At 36.6% G+C, this 13,298-nt stretch overlaps 1 protein-coding gene across 2 annotated transcripts; it reads right to left on the bottom strand.

Moving 5' to 3' along the window:
- Positions 1 to 3,600: 3,600 nt before the first annotated feature.
- LOC117789237 (failed axon connections) lies at positions 3,601 to 12,908 on the bottom strand. Of its 2 annotated transcripts, none has more exons than XM_034628344.1 (5): positions 12,158 to 12,908; positions 6,874 to 7,212; positions 5,246 to 5,589; positions 5,074 to 5,176; positions 3,601 to 5,002 (listed from the first exon to the last, which is right to left on the bottom strand). In XM_034628344.1, the coding sequence occupies exons 1-5, from the start codon at positions 12,608 to 12,610 to the stop codon at positions 4,949 to 4,951; spliced, it is 1,293 nt and encodes a 430-aa protein (XP_034484235.1). In that variant the 5' UTR covers positions 12,611 to 12,908; the 3' UTR covers positions 3,601 to 4,948. The 2 variants fall into 2 exon arrangements, with proteins under 2 accessions (XP_034484235.1, XP_034484236.1); XM_034628345.1 differs by having other exon boundaries at positions 5,246 to 5,580.
- Positions 12,909 to 13,298: the final 390 nt, after the last annotated feature.

Raw genomic sequence — 13,298 nt, 5'->3', positions numbered from 1 at the left:
AGCTTCGATAAAGCTTTTTCCTTTTATCAATTCGTCTGTAGAAATAAAGATCTCAGGGATTATAGGAGCTATAGATACCAAACTTGGTATGAAAATCCCTCTATATTCTACAATTTTCTTTTATAATTTTTCGACATTTTAAAGAGCTAGCCTTTTGAGTTATTCAAAATTTTGATTCTCAACGCATTTCTTTGTGGTTAAATATAAATTTATAGACCAATATCTTATTTTTAAAACATTTCGGATACAAAAAATGCGTTGGGAGTTAAGAATTCTTCAAAATAAAAAAATCGCTTGATTTGAAGACCATTTATTTTAGTACTTATGGGAATTTATTACTTTTTTCCAAGTTTTACTATCTTGAAAACAAATATTTAAGACTAATAAAAACTGATGTTTTTTATCACTGTAGTCTAGATCTGTGGTCAAAATTTCAGCACGGATACCTCGTTATTTATAAAAATAACAAAAAAAATGTACCTAACAGATTTTTGTATGCAATTTTTAATACATAATATTCATGGATTATTACCATAAATAGTATTTTTTAAAAAATAGGTACAGGGTCTCTCACAGTCGGATTCGTTGGCCTTTAGTCCTTCCCACTAGCTGGGTAAAAGGGAGAGCAAGAGGGATACGGAGGGAGTAAGCGGTACGGATCTGGCCGATATCACACTTACCTTTTATTTTTTTATAGCCTCAGCACGCGGCCATAAATTCCGTTTGCCATATTAGACGTGCTCGGAGGTTCGCATGATTTGCTCTGATTGGAACTCGTCTTCAATAAATTGCCAAATGTCACAGTCCAACGCCGTTGACAACCAAGCGGGTAGCTTGACTGACTCGGGTGGTTTGGGTGGTTTGGGTGGATTGAGTGGTGCAGGCAGACATTGAAAACCCACTCGGAATTCTTTGACGTGTTTGCATTGATTATGGCCCCCCATTTGATGAATCGCTATGATGGAAAAATGTGCTTCAAATTGAGCACAAACATTTAGTCAGACATCAAATTAGTCGTCGATTATCTAAGGGAGGGAGTTGAGAGAATAGGAGAGGGTAGGGTGAGTGTGGGAGTCACTCTTTGAATAGTCATTTCTATATTGGCCTAGGTCAAATATCGATTATCGCCTGGCACGTCTATATGGGGTCAGAATTGAAATTGAATGTCAATTTGATTGGCGTTTCTGGGTTGAATCCAAGGGATTCTGTTTATTGTAAATGCACCTCTCTCTCTCTTACCCCCTTCCCCCCTTCCCCTCTTTCTCTATATTTTGCTATCTTTCATTTTTTATAATTTTTCGAATTTGTTTTAATTTATTGGTACCATGTTTTCTGACTAATCGTGTGACTAATCTATTGGCGTCTATGGTCAGTGGCCATTATCATGATAAAACAGTTTATGATTCGATTTATCTAGCTCGATCAGTGGGACTTCCAGCCAAACAATGACAGGCCATTATGTTAAAGTTAAGAGTGGGAAACTAAAAGATACCCTGTATGGTTAACATTAGCTATAACGCAACTGTAAGACGAAAGTTTTAGACATCGATATTGTTGCTGTTTCCGTTTTCCTCTGTTATTTTATGGCATATCTTCTGAATTTATTCTCTGATCCTTATGAAATTTTTTGGCTATAGTTATAGTTAAATTTTATATGAGTATGCCAAATTTCAGAATTAAAGCTAGAATACTATGGTTGGAATAAAAAAATTTTAAATTTCAGGAAAATACATTTAAAAAAAAATAAACTTTACTATTAATATATTTATTATTCTAGTATGTACAAGCAAAATTTGGAGTCTATAGCTTATATAGAGCTAGAGTTCCTTTAGAGCATTAAGCTCGTCAGGAGTATAAGCTCCCATTTAATAGTCTATTTTCTTGAATATCTTAAGTGAATAATAAGCGATCATCATGAAATTTTTGGGATATTTAGAAAAGGTATTATTCTGTTTGTAAGCCCAATTTCATGTTCTTAACTATAAGATTAATATAAAAATTTGCATTTTACGAAAACAAAGCTATTATAAGTTAAAATAAAAACATTATTTTTCTGTTTTGAAATGGAATTTAAGCACCTTATATAAATACAAACCTGATTTGGGGTCTCTAGCTCTTAGAATTTAAATATATACGCTTTATAAGGTGATATATGCCCATTGTTGCCTCTCGTATGCAATCCCATGCAGTTCTCAAGCACTTAATTTTTACAGGGTATACACTTTTTGCTATCTGTGGTGAACTTGAGCTGTCACTGGGACTGTGTTTGGTGTTGGTGCTGTTGCTGTTGCTGTTCCTGGTGTCGCATTGCTGCTATCGAAACTCTTGCAGAAAGATAATTTAATTATTCTAAGCATTAGGAAGCCTGGCACAACTCGAGCAAGTTATCAGAACTATACGTCAAAGATAACTCAAGTATCATAATTAATTTTTCCTTTCTGCTTTAGTTGGTTTCATATACCATTGTTGTTGTTGTTGTTGTTGCTAATTGTTGGTTTCTTTTCCAAGTTGATGTAAGCCACCCCAGCTTAGGTTATCGTGTCTTCCGTAAATCCTCCGTCATAAATAAGTTGTATTTGCCTTTTTTTTTTGTTTTTTTTTTTTTTTATTAAGAAGCATATTTATTATATATAAGATGTATGTAATACAATAATTTTTTGTCTGTCCGGTTGGTTGGTTTTTTTTTTTGTTTTGTTTTGTTTTCTTTTTCGGTTTTATCCATTTTATATAATCATATAAAACACTGAGCAGCTACAATACAAATATTGTGATAAAAACTTACAACATAACCTTTAATACATAAAAATACTTGCATAGTCTACAAATCGTATCGTTATGGAGATTCTTCTAGCCGGCCTTCTCATACTCTTTCCCTTTCTTCAGCTTGTTCTTCTCCGTCTCTTCCTCTCTTTCTCTTTCTCTGTCTCCTAATTTGTTTCACTTTTATTCGCCTCATTGCACGCCGCATTTGGCGATTTGTTGTTGTTGTTGTTTCGGTTGGTTTCTTTTAGTTTTCCGTGTTTCTTTTTTTGTTTTACCCTATTAAAAATTTGTTTTTTTTTTCTCCTCTTCTCTCTCTTTTGTTTATTGATTTCTTCTATGCCACATTTTGTTGTTGACTTTGATTTTGTATCTTTGCTCGCGGCGTTGGCGGGTGTAGAATGGGAGTAGAATTTGAAAGTGCAGTTGATGGAACAGCGAAAAACCGAAAAATAGAACCCATGGAAAAGCAGGGCTTTAAGTTTGTTTCTGGGAGAATTCGAAGAGGTTCGAAATCTCCAAATATTTGCATGAGTTTTGTGTCAGTTTGTTTTATGATTCTTCTTCTTCTTTTCTTTCATCTCAGATTTGTCTACTAAGTTTGATGTTTTTTCTTGTTATTCGCAGCGTTAATTACAATAGAAATTATGTATAATTCTTTATATCATATTTGCATAATTAAAATTAACTTTTATTTGTATAAAAAGAACATATGTAAAAGAAAAGACGAAACATAAAATCGAATGAGCCTATTTTAAATTTTGTTTTTTTTTTTTGTTTGTATACCAAAAATTATAGTTAAATTTATTTAATTTACTTTATGCCGAGTATTTTTTGTTGTTTTTTGGTTCGAATTTGTTTTTGAAAAAACATATAAAGCAACACGCTGGGCAAAAGAAGCCGATGCCCAAAATGGAAATCATGAGAAACAAAAACAATAATAAACAATTTTACATGTTTGTTTTGTTTGTTTTTTTTTTATACACATCTTTATGATAGGGGCGTATATAATGTATATATAATTATAAGTAATAAATTTTCAATATTTTTATTTAATTATTTGCACACATGAATAAAAAATTACTATTTGCAATCATATATATATAAAAAATAAACTTAATTATCAGCAGCGGCCCCTTGTCAACTTTCTTCTTCTTATCCGTCTTCTTTCTTCTCATTTCTATCAACTTTTCTCATCATCCTAAGCATCACCTACATATCATATATATTATATATCATAATCATATCATATATATATATGTATATATACTTTTTCGCCGCACTTTCTTCTTTTTGTTTTATACTTTAAGCTTAATAAATTTTGGAAGAGTAAACAATACCATCGAGTTGCAATTGTTGCTGCATAATGCAATATGTCTGTATATGTGTATGTGTGAGTGACAGTGAATGTGTGTGTATTTGTGTATACATGGCTGTGTGAGTGTCGAGTGAGTGTATGAGTGTATTATATAGATCGCTTTAATGAAAAACTAATGGTTAATGCGTATTGTATGCTGTTCTACACCGTTTTTCTCACCCTTTTAACTCATCTTTCTTACTATCTTTCATTCTCACTTTGATTTACTTTTCATTCGAGTTCTTTAACTAATTTTTATAATTCTTTTGTTTTTGTTTCTCCTTCGTCGTCATCATCCTTTTCTCTTATACGTATAAACTTTTATAATTTTATACTAAATGTTTTTACGGTTTCCTTTTTTTTTTTTTGGATTTTCTTATCAATTTTTTCTTCTTCTCTTCGTCTTGGTTTTTTACTTTGTATATATATAAAAAAAGATGTCCAAAGTTTTTACGTTACGTTATTGTATATACGTTTTTGTTTTTTTTTGTTTTCTTTTTGAGTGGATCGTTCTTTTTCTTCTTTTTTTTTTGTTTATCTTTTACGTTTTTGTTTTGTTTCTTTTTATCTTGATCTGCCTGTTTGCTTTACAGTTGTCCTATGTTTTAAATGATTCTTCTGCCTTTCGAATTGTTAATATATATGAGCGCTATATACTATATATATATATGTGTATATATATATAAGTATGTATATATATACTATAGATATAGTATTAGTATAGTACTATGTATATATGTGGGGTGTTGTTGTTGTTCGCATTCCATTCATTCTTCCGTCTCCTTTTCATATATATATATAGATAGATATTCATATATAACTAACGGCGCTTTACTTAGTTTCCTCCTTCTCCTTGTTCTCCTCGGTCGATTCCTTCTCGTTCGACTGTGAAAGAAAGAGAGTTGTAATAAGATTCTATAGCTTACAGATGATATATATATATGTATATAGTTTACCTTGTCCTTCTCCAACTCCTTCTCAATTTTGTCACCCTCAGTGCCCTCCTGCTCATTTGATTTCTCCTGCTCGCCGCCCTCTTTGCCCTCCTTGGTCTCAGGTCTGTAAGGAGCAAGAAGAGAAGAATTAGTAGAGCATGTAGATATGATATGGAAATGAGGGGAAACTCACTCTGGCTTGGGAATGTGCGCATTCAGATCCAGCTTTGTGCAGATCTCATCCCAGTCGGGGAAGCACTTGTCCTTCATGCGAGAGACGTGTCCAATCAAATTGGGGCACTTCTCGGTCATATAATCGCGCAATGGATACGCAATATCCTTGGACAGATAATGCAGTTGCGATAGCACCGCAAAGGCGACCACATCCAAAGTGGTCGGCTCATCCCCAAAGAAGAACGGCTTGCAGTCCAACATCTCGCTGAGCACCTTCAGATCATTCTTGCCAAACTCCTCAATCTCCTCGGCGCTATGCACACCGATGCCATGCGCCTTGAGCTTTTTCGTACCCTGGAACCACTTTTTGTGTTGAATATTTTGGGTGCAACAAATTGCAAATTGTTTTTTTTTTTTTTTTTGGGTTTTGGTTTTTTTTGGTTAAAGGTGAACAAAATGCAGAGGATGCACAACGTGGAAGGTGGGGTTATTGAGGGTCAGGGAGTTGTTACACAATACATTAACACACGTACAGTTAGGTGGTAGTTGGTAGTTGAAGGAGAAACCATCGAAATTAACATAAAAATATATAAAAATGAAAAAAAAGAGAAAAAACACCATGCAAGAGTTAGTGATAATGATGGAATGTTGATTGGCTTCGTTTTTTGTTTAATATTTTGTTGGTTCTTATTGCAGAGTTGGAAAAACATCGATGTAAAATCGATTTATTTAATTTATAAAAGAAAGTTTAAACAAATTTAATAGACAAAATTTTAATTGCCAAGAATTAAGGAAAGTTTAAAGAAAAATTTAAAAGAAAATTAATTTCAATTTTATCTAATTTTAAATATTATCTAATTTTTATTTTTTTTTTAATAGATTTTAGTTAGTTATATTATCAAATTTTTAATACTTTCTAGTTTTTAATATTTTCAAAATTTCAATTTGTTCTAATGTTTAATACTTTTAGATTTCTAATTAATTCTAATTTTTAATATATTCTATATTTGTTAATGCAAAAATCTTTCATTAATTCTTTTTAAGTTCCACTAACATTTTAGATGCATCGATTAAAGTAATACTTCAATCGAAACATCGATGTTCTTCCATCTCTAACTTATTGCAGTTCTATTTTTGTTGTTCTTTTAAGGGTATTTGTATATTATTATTTCAATTATGGGTTATATGAGAAAGGTAGTGAGTGAGAAAAAGAGAGAAAAATCTACGAATTTGTCGCATTTAATGCTGAGCATAAACAATAAAGGCAAAGGAGCAAAAAAGAAGCAGGCACCGTTATTGTTTATGCTCAATTTTATATTTACGGCTTTAAACAATGTTTATGTTACGGTTCTCGATGGGTCTGAAACCATTTCTGGAAGGTGCAACATAATATGCCAACGATTCCAATATTATATTTATCGCCTTCTGTTTCTGTTTCTCATTCTAATGTTTATTTACTTTAAGCCAGAAATGCCAGAGAACCATTAGAAACGCAGCCGGAAAAGCCGACTCCAATTTCCATAAACATCAGAAAAGTGCCGATGTCAGAAATTCAATGGAAATTATAGAAATTTTACTTGCAGCTACTGATTTCTCGATTACTGATTAACTACTTATCGATTATTATCGCTCGATTGCTCAAATTACCTTGCGACCGAATGTTATCTTAAAGAAGAAATTCAAAATGGAGTTGGGCAAACGCAATCCCAACGCATGCTGCAAATTCACTTTGTATCCCTTGAGTACATTATCGGGATACTTGGCGCGCCAATAGAAGATGATCCAAATCAAGTGATTCTCCAACATGGCAATTGTGGCATACGACACATTGCGCTGTTCAGCAGTTAAAGCCGCATCCAGATTCTTCTCGTACTTGGCCGACAGCTCCTTAATGATGATGGCCGAATCGGCAATCTCCTCGCCATTTAACTCAATGAAAGGCAATTGACCCTTCTTGGAACGGAAGCGCATCTTATGATCGACATTCTGTAAAAATACAATAAATAAAAATATACATTTAAATGTCCGTTAAACACAAAAACAAGCAATGAGTAAGCAAGTGACAAGTCTTCAGGGTCTAAATAAGCGCTATCAACATTTAAAAATAGCCGGGAAAACGCTACGAAATCTGTCAGAAAGCCAGATAAAAAGCTATTATAGTTTTGAGGCTGATTTGACAAACTAAAGCTATTAAAAATAGGCACATTAAGCATATATATTCTAGATCAGTATTAAAAAACACCAAGATCTCAAGGATCATAATTTTTGGTATACTATAAAATTAAAAAAATCAAAGTTTGAACTATTTATATACAGTACTAGGTCTTATGACTTGACCCGTGCAATGTTCAGTCAGTCACTGAATGAGTGAGTAAGGACAAAGAGATTTTTATTTATATATAAATCCAGTAATTATAATTTGAAATAATTTCAGAAGTTATTTGAACATTAAACATTGGCATGCGAAAAACTCCAAATCTGGCGGGAAATAAGCTGGGTTGTCAACGCTGTGTGTAAGTTGATTAAACCAGGGATGAGTAATGGGTGGGTGAGGCGCATTTCTGTTGATAACCCCCACCTCCTCAATGAGTTATCCCATATCGTCGTGCATTCCAATTCACGGAGTGTCTGATTATGTATGTGTGTGTGTGTGTACATGACTAATGTGCTTGTAATGTAGTTCAATCTGCTCCCACGCGAATCGAAAGGCTGCGTTTGGGGCAGGGGTTACCGTTCCGGCCGCTAGATGACGCTCATGACATACATAGGCCTATATACATACATATATATACAATTACATGTATACTTATGTACATATGTATGTATGCCAAAGAGATGCTGCCAAAACCAACCACTACAAAAAGCTGTACCGAAAAAGCAAAACCAACACCCAACAACCCCCACTGTGTGTTCACTCACACGCACGCACACACATACATGCGCAAAGTGCTTGTAAAATTACACAGACGAACGCACACGAGGGAAAACTTCCAATTGCCGCTATTTGAATTTGGCATATTCCAGTTTCCAGTGCCGCTGTCAGTCAACGCGCTTTGCCAGACGTTCCAGTGGGTACATGCACACGTACATATATAAATGGGATATGGATACGTACGCGCCGTTAGGCCGTTACAAAAAAAGTGACAGTTATGTCCGGTTGATTTTTTGTTGTTGTTGTATGCATATAATTTCTAATTAGAAATTGTCCACAACAAAAGCAAACAGTTATATCGGGGCGTCGCATATTTTATGCTTTAGCGCGGAGGGAAAAAACAGAGGCAGGGTGTGGTTGCAAACACGCACACGCACACCCAAACAGATACACTAAAAGCAGCATAAGAAGAGAGAGAGCAGAGAAGAGCGCAGCATATGAGAGAAAGATTATGCTTTCCAGCAGCAGCAGCATCGTTGCTGTCCAGGCTGAAAAGGGTGGAGTCGTCGTCGCCGTCGCCACATTTAATTCCAATGATCCACAAAAAAGGCTGCTTCAAAATGGAAGAAGAAGCTTACGCCAACGCATAACTGTCGCCGACAAAATACAAGAGAAGTTGGGAGTGGAAGAGAGCAAGAGTATGACAGCAAAGGGCAGCGACTGAGACAGCGGCAGCGAAGCCGGCGACGCATTGTCGCTATACAATGCAAATGTTTATTTTTTATTAAATCATTATGCCAATTAAGCGGCGACGGGGCCTCAATTTTGGTGCAGTGTAGAGTTTAGCATTGGCAACAATTGAATGCATGTTAAAGACACGACAAAGAGAAAAGAACAAGAACAGGAACAAGAACGAGCAACAACAACAACAACTGCAGTCAACACGCCATGCAATTATGCAGTGTCTGCGTGTAAGTGAGAGTGTGTGTGTGTGTGTGATTGTGAGAGTGGAAATCCACACCCTGTCAAAAGCAAAGAGAGGAGTTTTAGCAATGACTGACTGACTGAATCTGTGTGTGCGAGTGAGTGAGCAACAACAAAGGCAGCGACTGTCGCAGCCGTTGCACTGTTATTGCATATTTCATATGCATGTATGACCAGCCTTTGTTTTAACGCAAATATGCGGCTATTAATTAAAGTAAAAACAAAAAACAACAACAGCCACAATAAAAAAAAAAAAAAATGAAAGAGAAAAACAAAAGCAGCGCTCAACGTTTGACTGCATTTGTCGTTAGCATTTGAAAGAACAACAACAACAGAAATGCTAAACTCCACTTCCCCTCACACACAAACACGCAAACACATAAGGCATGCATATGGACACGCACACTAACGCCGCACACGTACAGTTGCATGCCTTTTTGCTGCACAGAGTTGCCAGACCGTGCCAATGTGCAAAACTTTATGCTGGCAATATTTGTAGCACACGGCAACGCGGCAACATTTGAAATTTGTATTTGAATTTGAATAATCAAAGAATTGTTACTCTTCTTTGTTGTTGTTGTCGTTCGTTCTGCTTCTTTGCTTAGATTTTACGCCGCAATTTTTCACAATTCAATTGAAATGGAAATTTATGCAGCTTTATTTGTAATGCATATTGAAAAAGTGAATTAATTGCACAATATACAATGTGCATATGTGTGTGCATACAAATGGCAGTCACTTTGGTATGCCAACTATGCGGGCGGCAGCCTCGCCTAATAAGCTGTTGTTGTTGTTGCTGCTGTTATTGTTAATGGTTTCGACACGCTCGCTACGCTTGTGGTGTGAAAAATATGCGTTTGTTTTTATCACCCGGCCAGGAACTGTTTTGGTTTTGTTGTTTATTTTTGGGCAAGGCAAAATTGAGCGCCTGCCTGATAATGTATACAAAATGCAGCAATGCGTTTACAATAATAACAACAACAAGCGGGTAGAGAGGGAGACGGAGAAGGAGACGAAGACTCAGAGGGGGGGGATTGAGAAATACTCGATTACACGAGAGACGCGCCCCTCACTTCGTTGCTGATTAATGAAAATGTCAAAGGTCTACCCTCGCATTATTGTTGTCAGTTTATTGACCTCTCTGTCTCTCTCAACTGTCACAAAGCTACAGCTAAGCTGTTATCACAAAACGCAACAAAATGGAAAGTATGCGTTGCACATACACAGTTGGTCATGAAAGTGTTTGGACAAATGCAAAGTTAGTAAAAACAATTTCTCCTGCATAAAATATTTATTATTTCATGACATTTATTTGATTAAATACATTACAATTTTATTAAATACAGAAATCAACACCACTATTAAATGTCTTTTGAATTTGTTATTTTATTACTTTACATTTATATGTATATGTTGGCCATAACTATATATATTTGTATAGTTTATATTCTATTTCTTGTTTTATTACTCTTGTCTATGGTTTTTAAAAAATAAATATGTACATATACAAGTTTTTGATCTTATCAAAACACTTTCATAACATACTGTATGTACATTGTACAAACATACTTCAAGTCTGCTGCGGGCTTGACGGACTGTCAATCATAATTGCTTTCGGCTTTCTTCGCTGTCAATGGGCGATAAATCAATTCAATGAGCCGACGCAGCGACTGCGACTGCGGTTGCAGCTGCAACATATGGCAAAAGCTGCTGGCGGCGCATTTATCAAAGATGTTGTTTTTCTACTGTGTGTGGAATTTTCATTTGCTTAAGCATCAATTAACATTCCAAACATTCCCTTTCCATCATGCCTGCCCGCTCATACTCTCTCCCTCCGTACCACACAGTGGCATTTTTCATTAAGCAATGTAATTAATAAGATTAAAACAACAAATTGCGTCGTGCGGGTGCCTTGACCGCACCCAGTTCTGCCCCGTCGCAGTCTACATATACATATTAGAGTACACAAAAATATAATTATAAAAAATATGCAAAGCGCATCGCGCGCGCGCCTAAAGCTTTTTTAAATTTTGGAGCGTTGTCAATTGGACAGTGGACAGTGTGACAGGCAATTGTCTAGCAGCTACTTGAGATAAGGCGCGGCGTCGACAGCGACAGCGACTGCGACTTCAGACCGAATTAAGCATGAAGAGTATTAAGAGTGGGAGGATGCAGCAAGAGGAAATGAAAAGAGAGTGGGGAGCCAACCAACAACTGCAACAATTTTTATTAAAAGCAATTACAAAACGGGTACAAACGGGGCTTGGAATTTGTGCAAGGCAAAGGCAGACACTGCGAAAAAAAAAATTAAAAACTAAATGAAGCAGAGCTGCAGCGGCAGCAGCTGCTGCAACAAAGACAAAGAGCAAAGCATTAAAATGGGAGCCACTGGAGAGACAGAGCGAGCAAGAGCGAGAGCGAGAGAGCATGCGAATGAGAGTGCCAAGTGCAAAATTTGAAGCACAACTTTAGAGTTGGAGAGTGTGGAGTAGAGGGGTAGGGGGAACACAACTTATGAGAGAGCTGAGCAAAACGGCAGCTAGGCAGGGCAGCGGCAGAGACCAGACCAGGCCAGCGCAGCGGCGTCGGCGCACACACAAATTTTATGTATACGCAAACACACACATACACGTACACTTACACATGCATAAGAGCAGACAGGAATAAAATCCAGCAGCAGCAGCGGCAGCAACAACAAAAACGCCTGGCTCGCTACAGGTTCAAATACGAGAGTACACACACACAAACACCAACACAGGCAAGCACGCATTGGAAGTCTGTGTTTGTATATACGTGTGTGCCGGGATAGAAAGAAAAGGAAGGCAATGCTAAATGTATCCCTTTTCAGCATATGCGCGGGCAGGTCACAGGCTTAGCACACAATCATGGCGGTTTTAATGTATGCGTGTGTGTGTGTAGAAAAAATCTCTACCGCAAAAATACATATGTACATACATATGTATGCTAGGGAAGAAAATGATGAAAGACCCACCAGGAAATTGGAAAATCAAGTAAATTTTCAAATATGTTTAAAGGATATATGTATAAGTTATATATGTATGTATGTATATGTACCTCATACTTGAGTCCCACCAAACGCAGCCAAGTCTCCACTTTGAGGCAGTAGGGGGAGAGGGAGGGCAGCAGAGGGGTGCGCGAAAACTGATACAGATAAATAATGTCCTTCTCAAAATTGGTCTTGTGCACATTGAACTTTTGTGCGGGCGCTTCTGATTTTCCAGGCGCAGCAGCAGCGACGGCGGCAGCGGCTTCTCCTCCATCTTTCTTAGCATCGGCTGCTCCGTCGGCAGCAGCAGCGGCAGCAGGCGACGCCTTCGCATCCTCTTTGTTGTTGTCTTGGGCGTTAGCGGCAGCAGCGTTCTCAGCTACGGCGGCAGCGGCGACAGGCTCGGCAGCAGCAGCAGCAGGTTTTTCCGCCTGCTCGGCAGCAGCGTTTTCTGTGGTCGCTGCGGCTGCTGCAACGGCTGGCGTTTCCTCAGCGGGTATTTGAGCTACTTCGGTTGCCATTTTATTAATTTTCTTTCTTTTTTTTTATTTTTGAAGTTGCGCTTTCTTTCAGATTCTTCACACTTTTCCTTGTTCAAATGCACGCACACACATACACATACACGAATACGGATACGGAGCACACACACTGACAGAGAGAGAGAGACGAAGTCACAGTCGCAGTCGCAGAGTCACCACCACTACAGTTTTCAAAAAATGCACCACACAATTTGCGCAAAGTGGAAATGGAATGGTACCGCAACAACCAGACGCAACCGCTCACAAAACAAAACTGAACGGTACATTTCCATTTCAATATTTTCCAGCCATGGCAACATTACAGAAGGGTTGCTGTTAAAAAATAATCGACTTAACTCTGTTAACTTAACAGAAAGTGCTCCTCCGAGCCAAAAGTGCTCCACATACAGTACTGGAAAACACAACATTTAACAAGTTGATTTGGCGCGAAAATTAAAAATAGAAAATAAATGTATAAATAATTTCAACAATATAAGAAATTTGAAAAACAATTTAATAGTGGTGTTCATTTATAATAAGTAATGTTATAATTAAACAAAAATTTCGAAAATTGACAAAGTTTAACATAAATTCAAACGAAATTTTTACATATCAGCTTCAAAATTAAAGAAAATACCATAAGAAGATCCTTTTTAGAAAAGGTCCCAAAGCATCTTAACTAAAAATTGAT

The sequence above is a fragment of the Drosophila innubila genome, assembly GCF_004354385.1.
Source record: "Drosophila innubila isolate TH190305 chromosome 3L unlocalized genomic scaffold, UK_Dinn_1.0 0_D_3L, whole genome shotgun sequence".
NCBI classification, from domain to species: Eukaryota; Metazoa; Arthropoda; class Insecta; order Diptera; family Drosophilidae; genus Drosophila; species Drosophila innubila.
This window is presented reverse-complemented; position numbering and strand designations above follow the sequence as displayed.

What these genes read in the sequence shown, in the direction of transcription:
- LOC117789237 (XM_034628344.1), bottom strand. Translation starts at nt 12,610, where the DNA reads ATGGCAACCGAAGTAGCTCAAATACCCGCTGAGGAAACGCCAGCCGTT. An exon ending in AGATAACATTCGGTCGCAAG is followed by an intron (nt 5,590 to 6,873) that starts GTAATTTGAGCA and finishes CAACACAAAAAG; the next exon opens with TGGTTCCAGGGTACGAAAAA. An exon ending in AGGAGTTGGAGAAGGACAAG is followed by an intron (nt 5,003 to 5,073) that starts GTAAACTATATA and finishes TTTCTTTCACAG; the next exon opens with TCGAACGAGAAGGAATCGAC.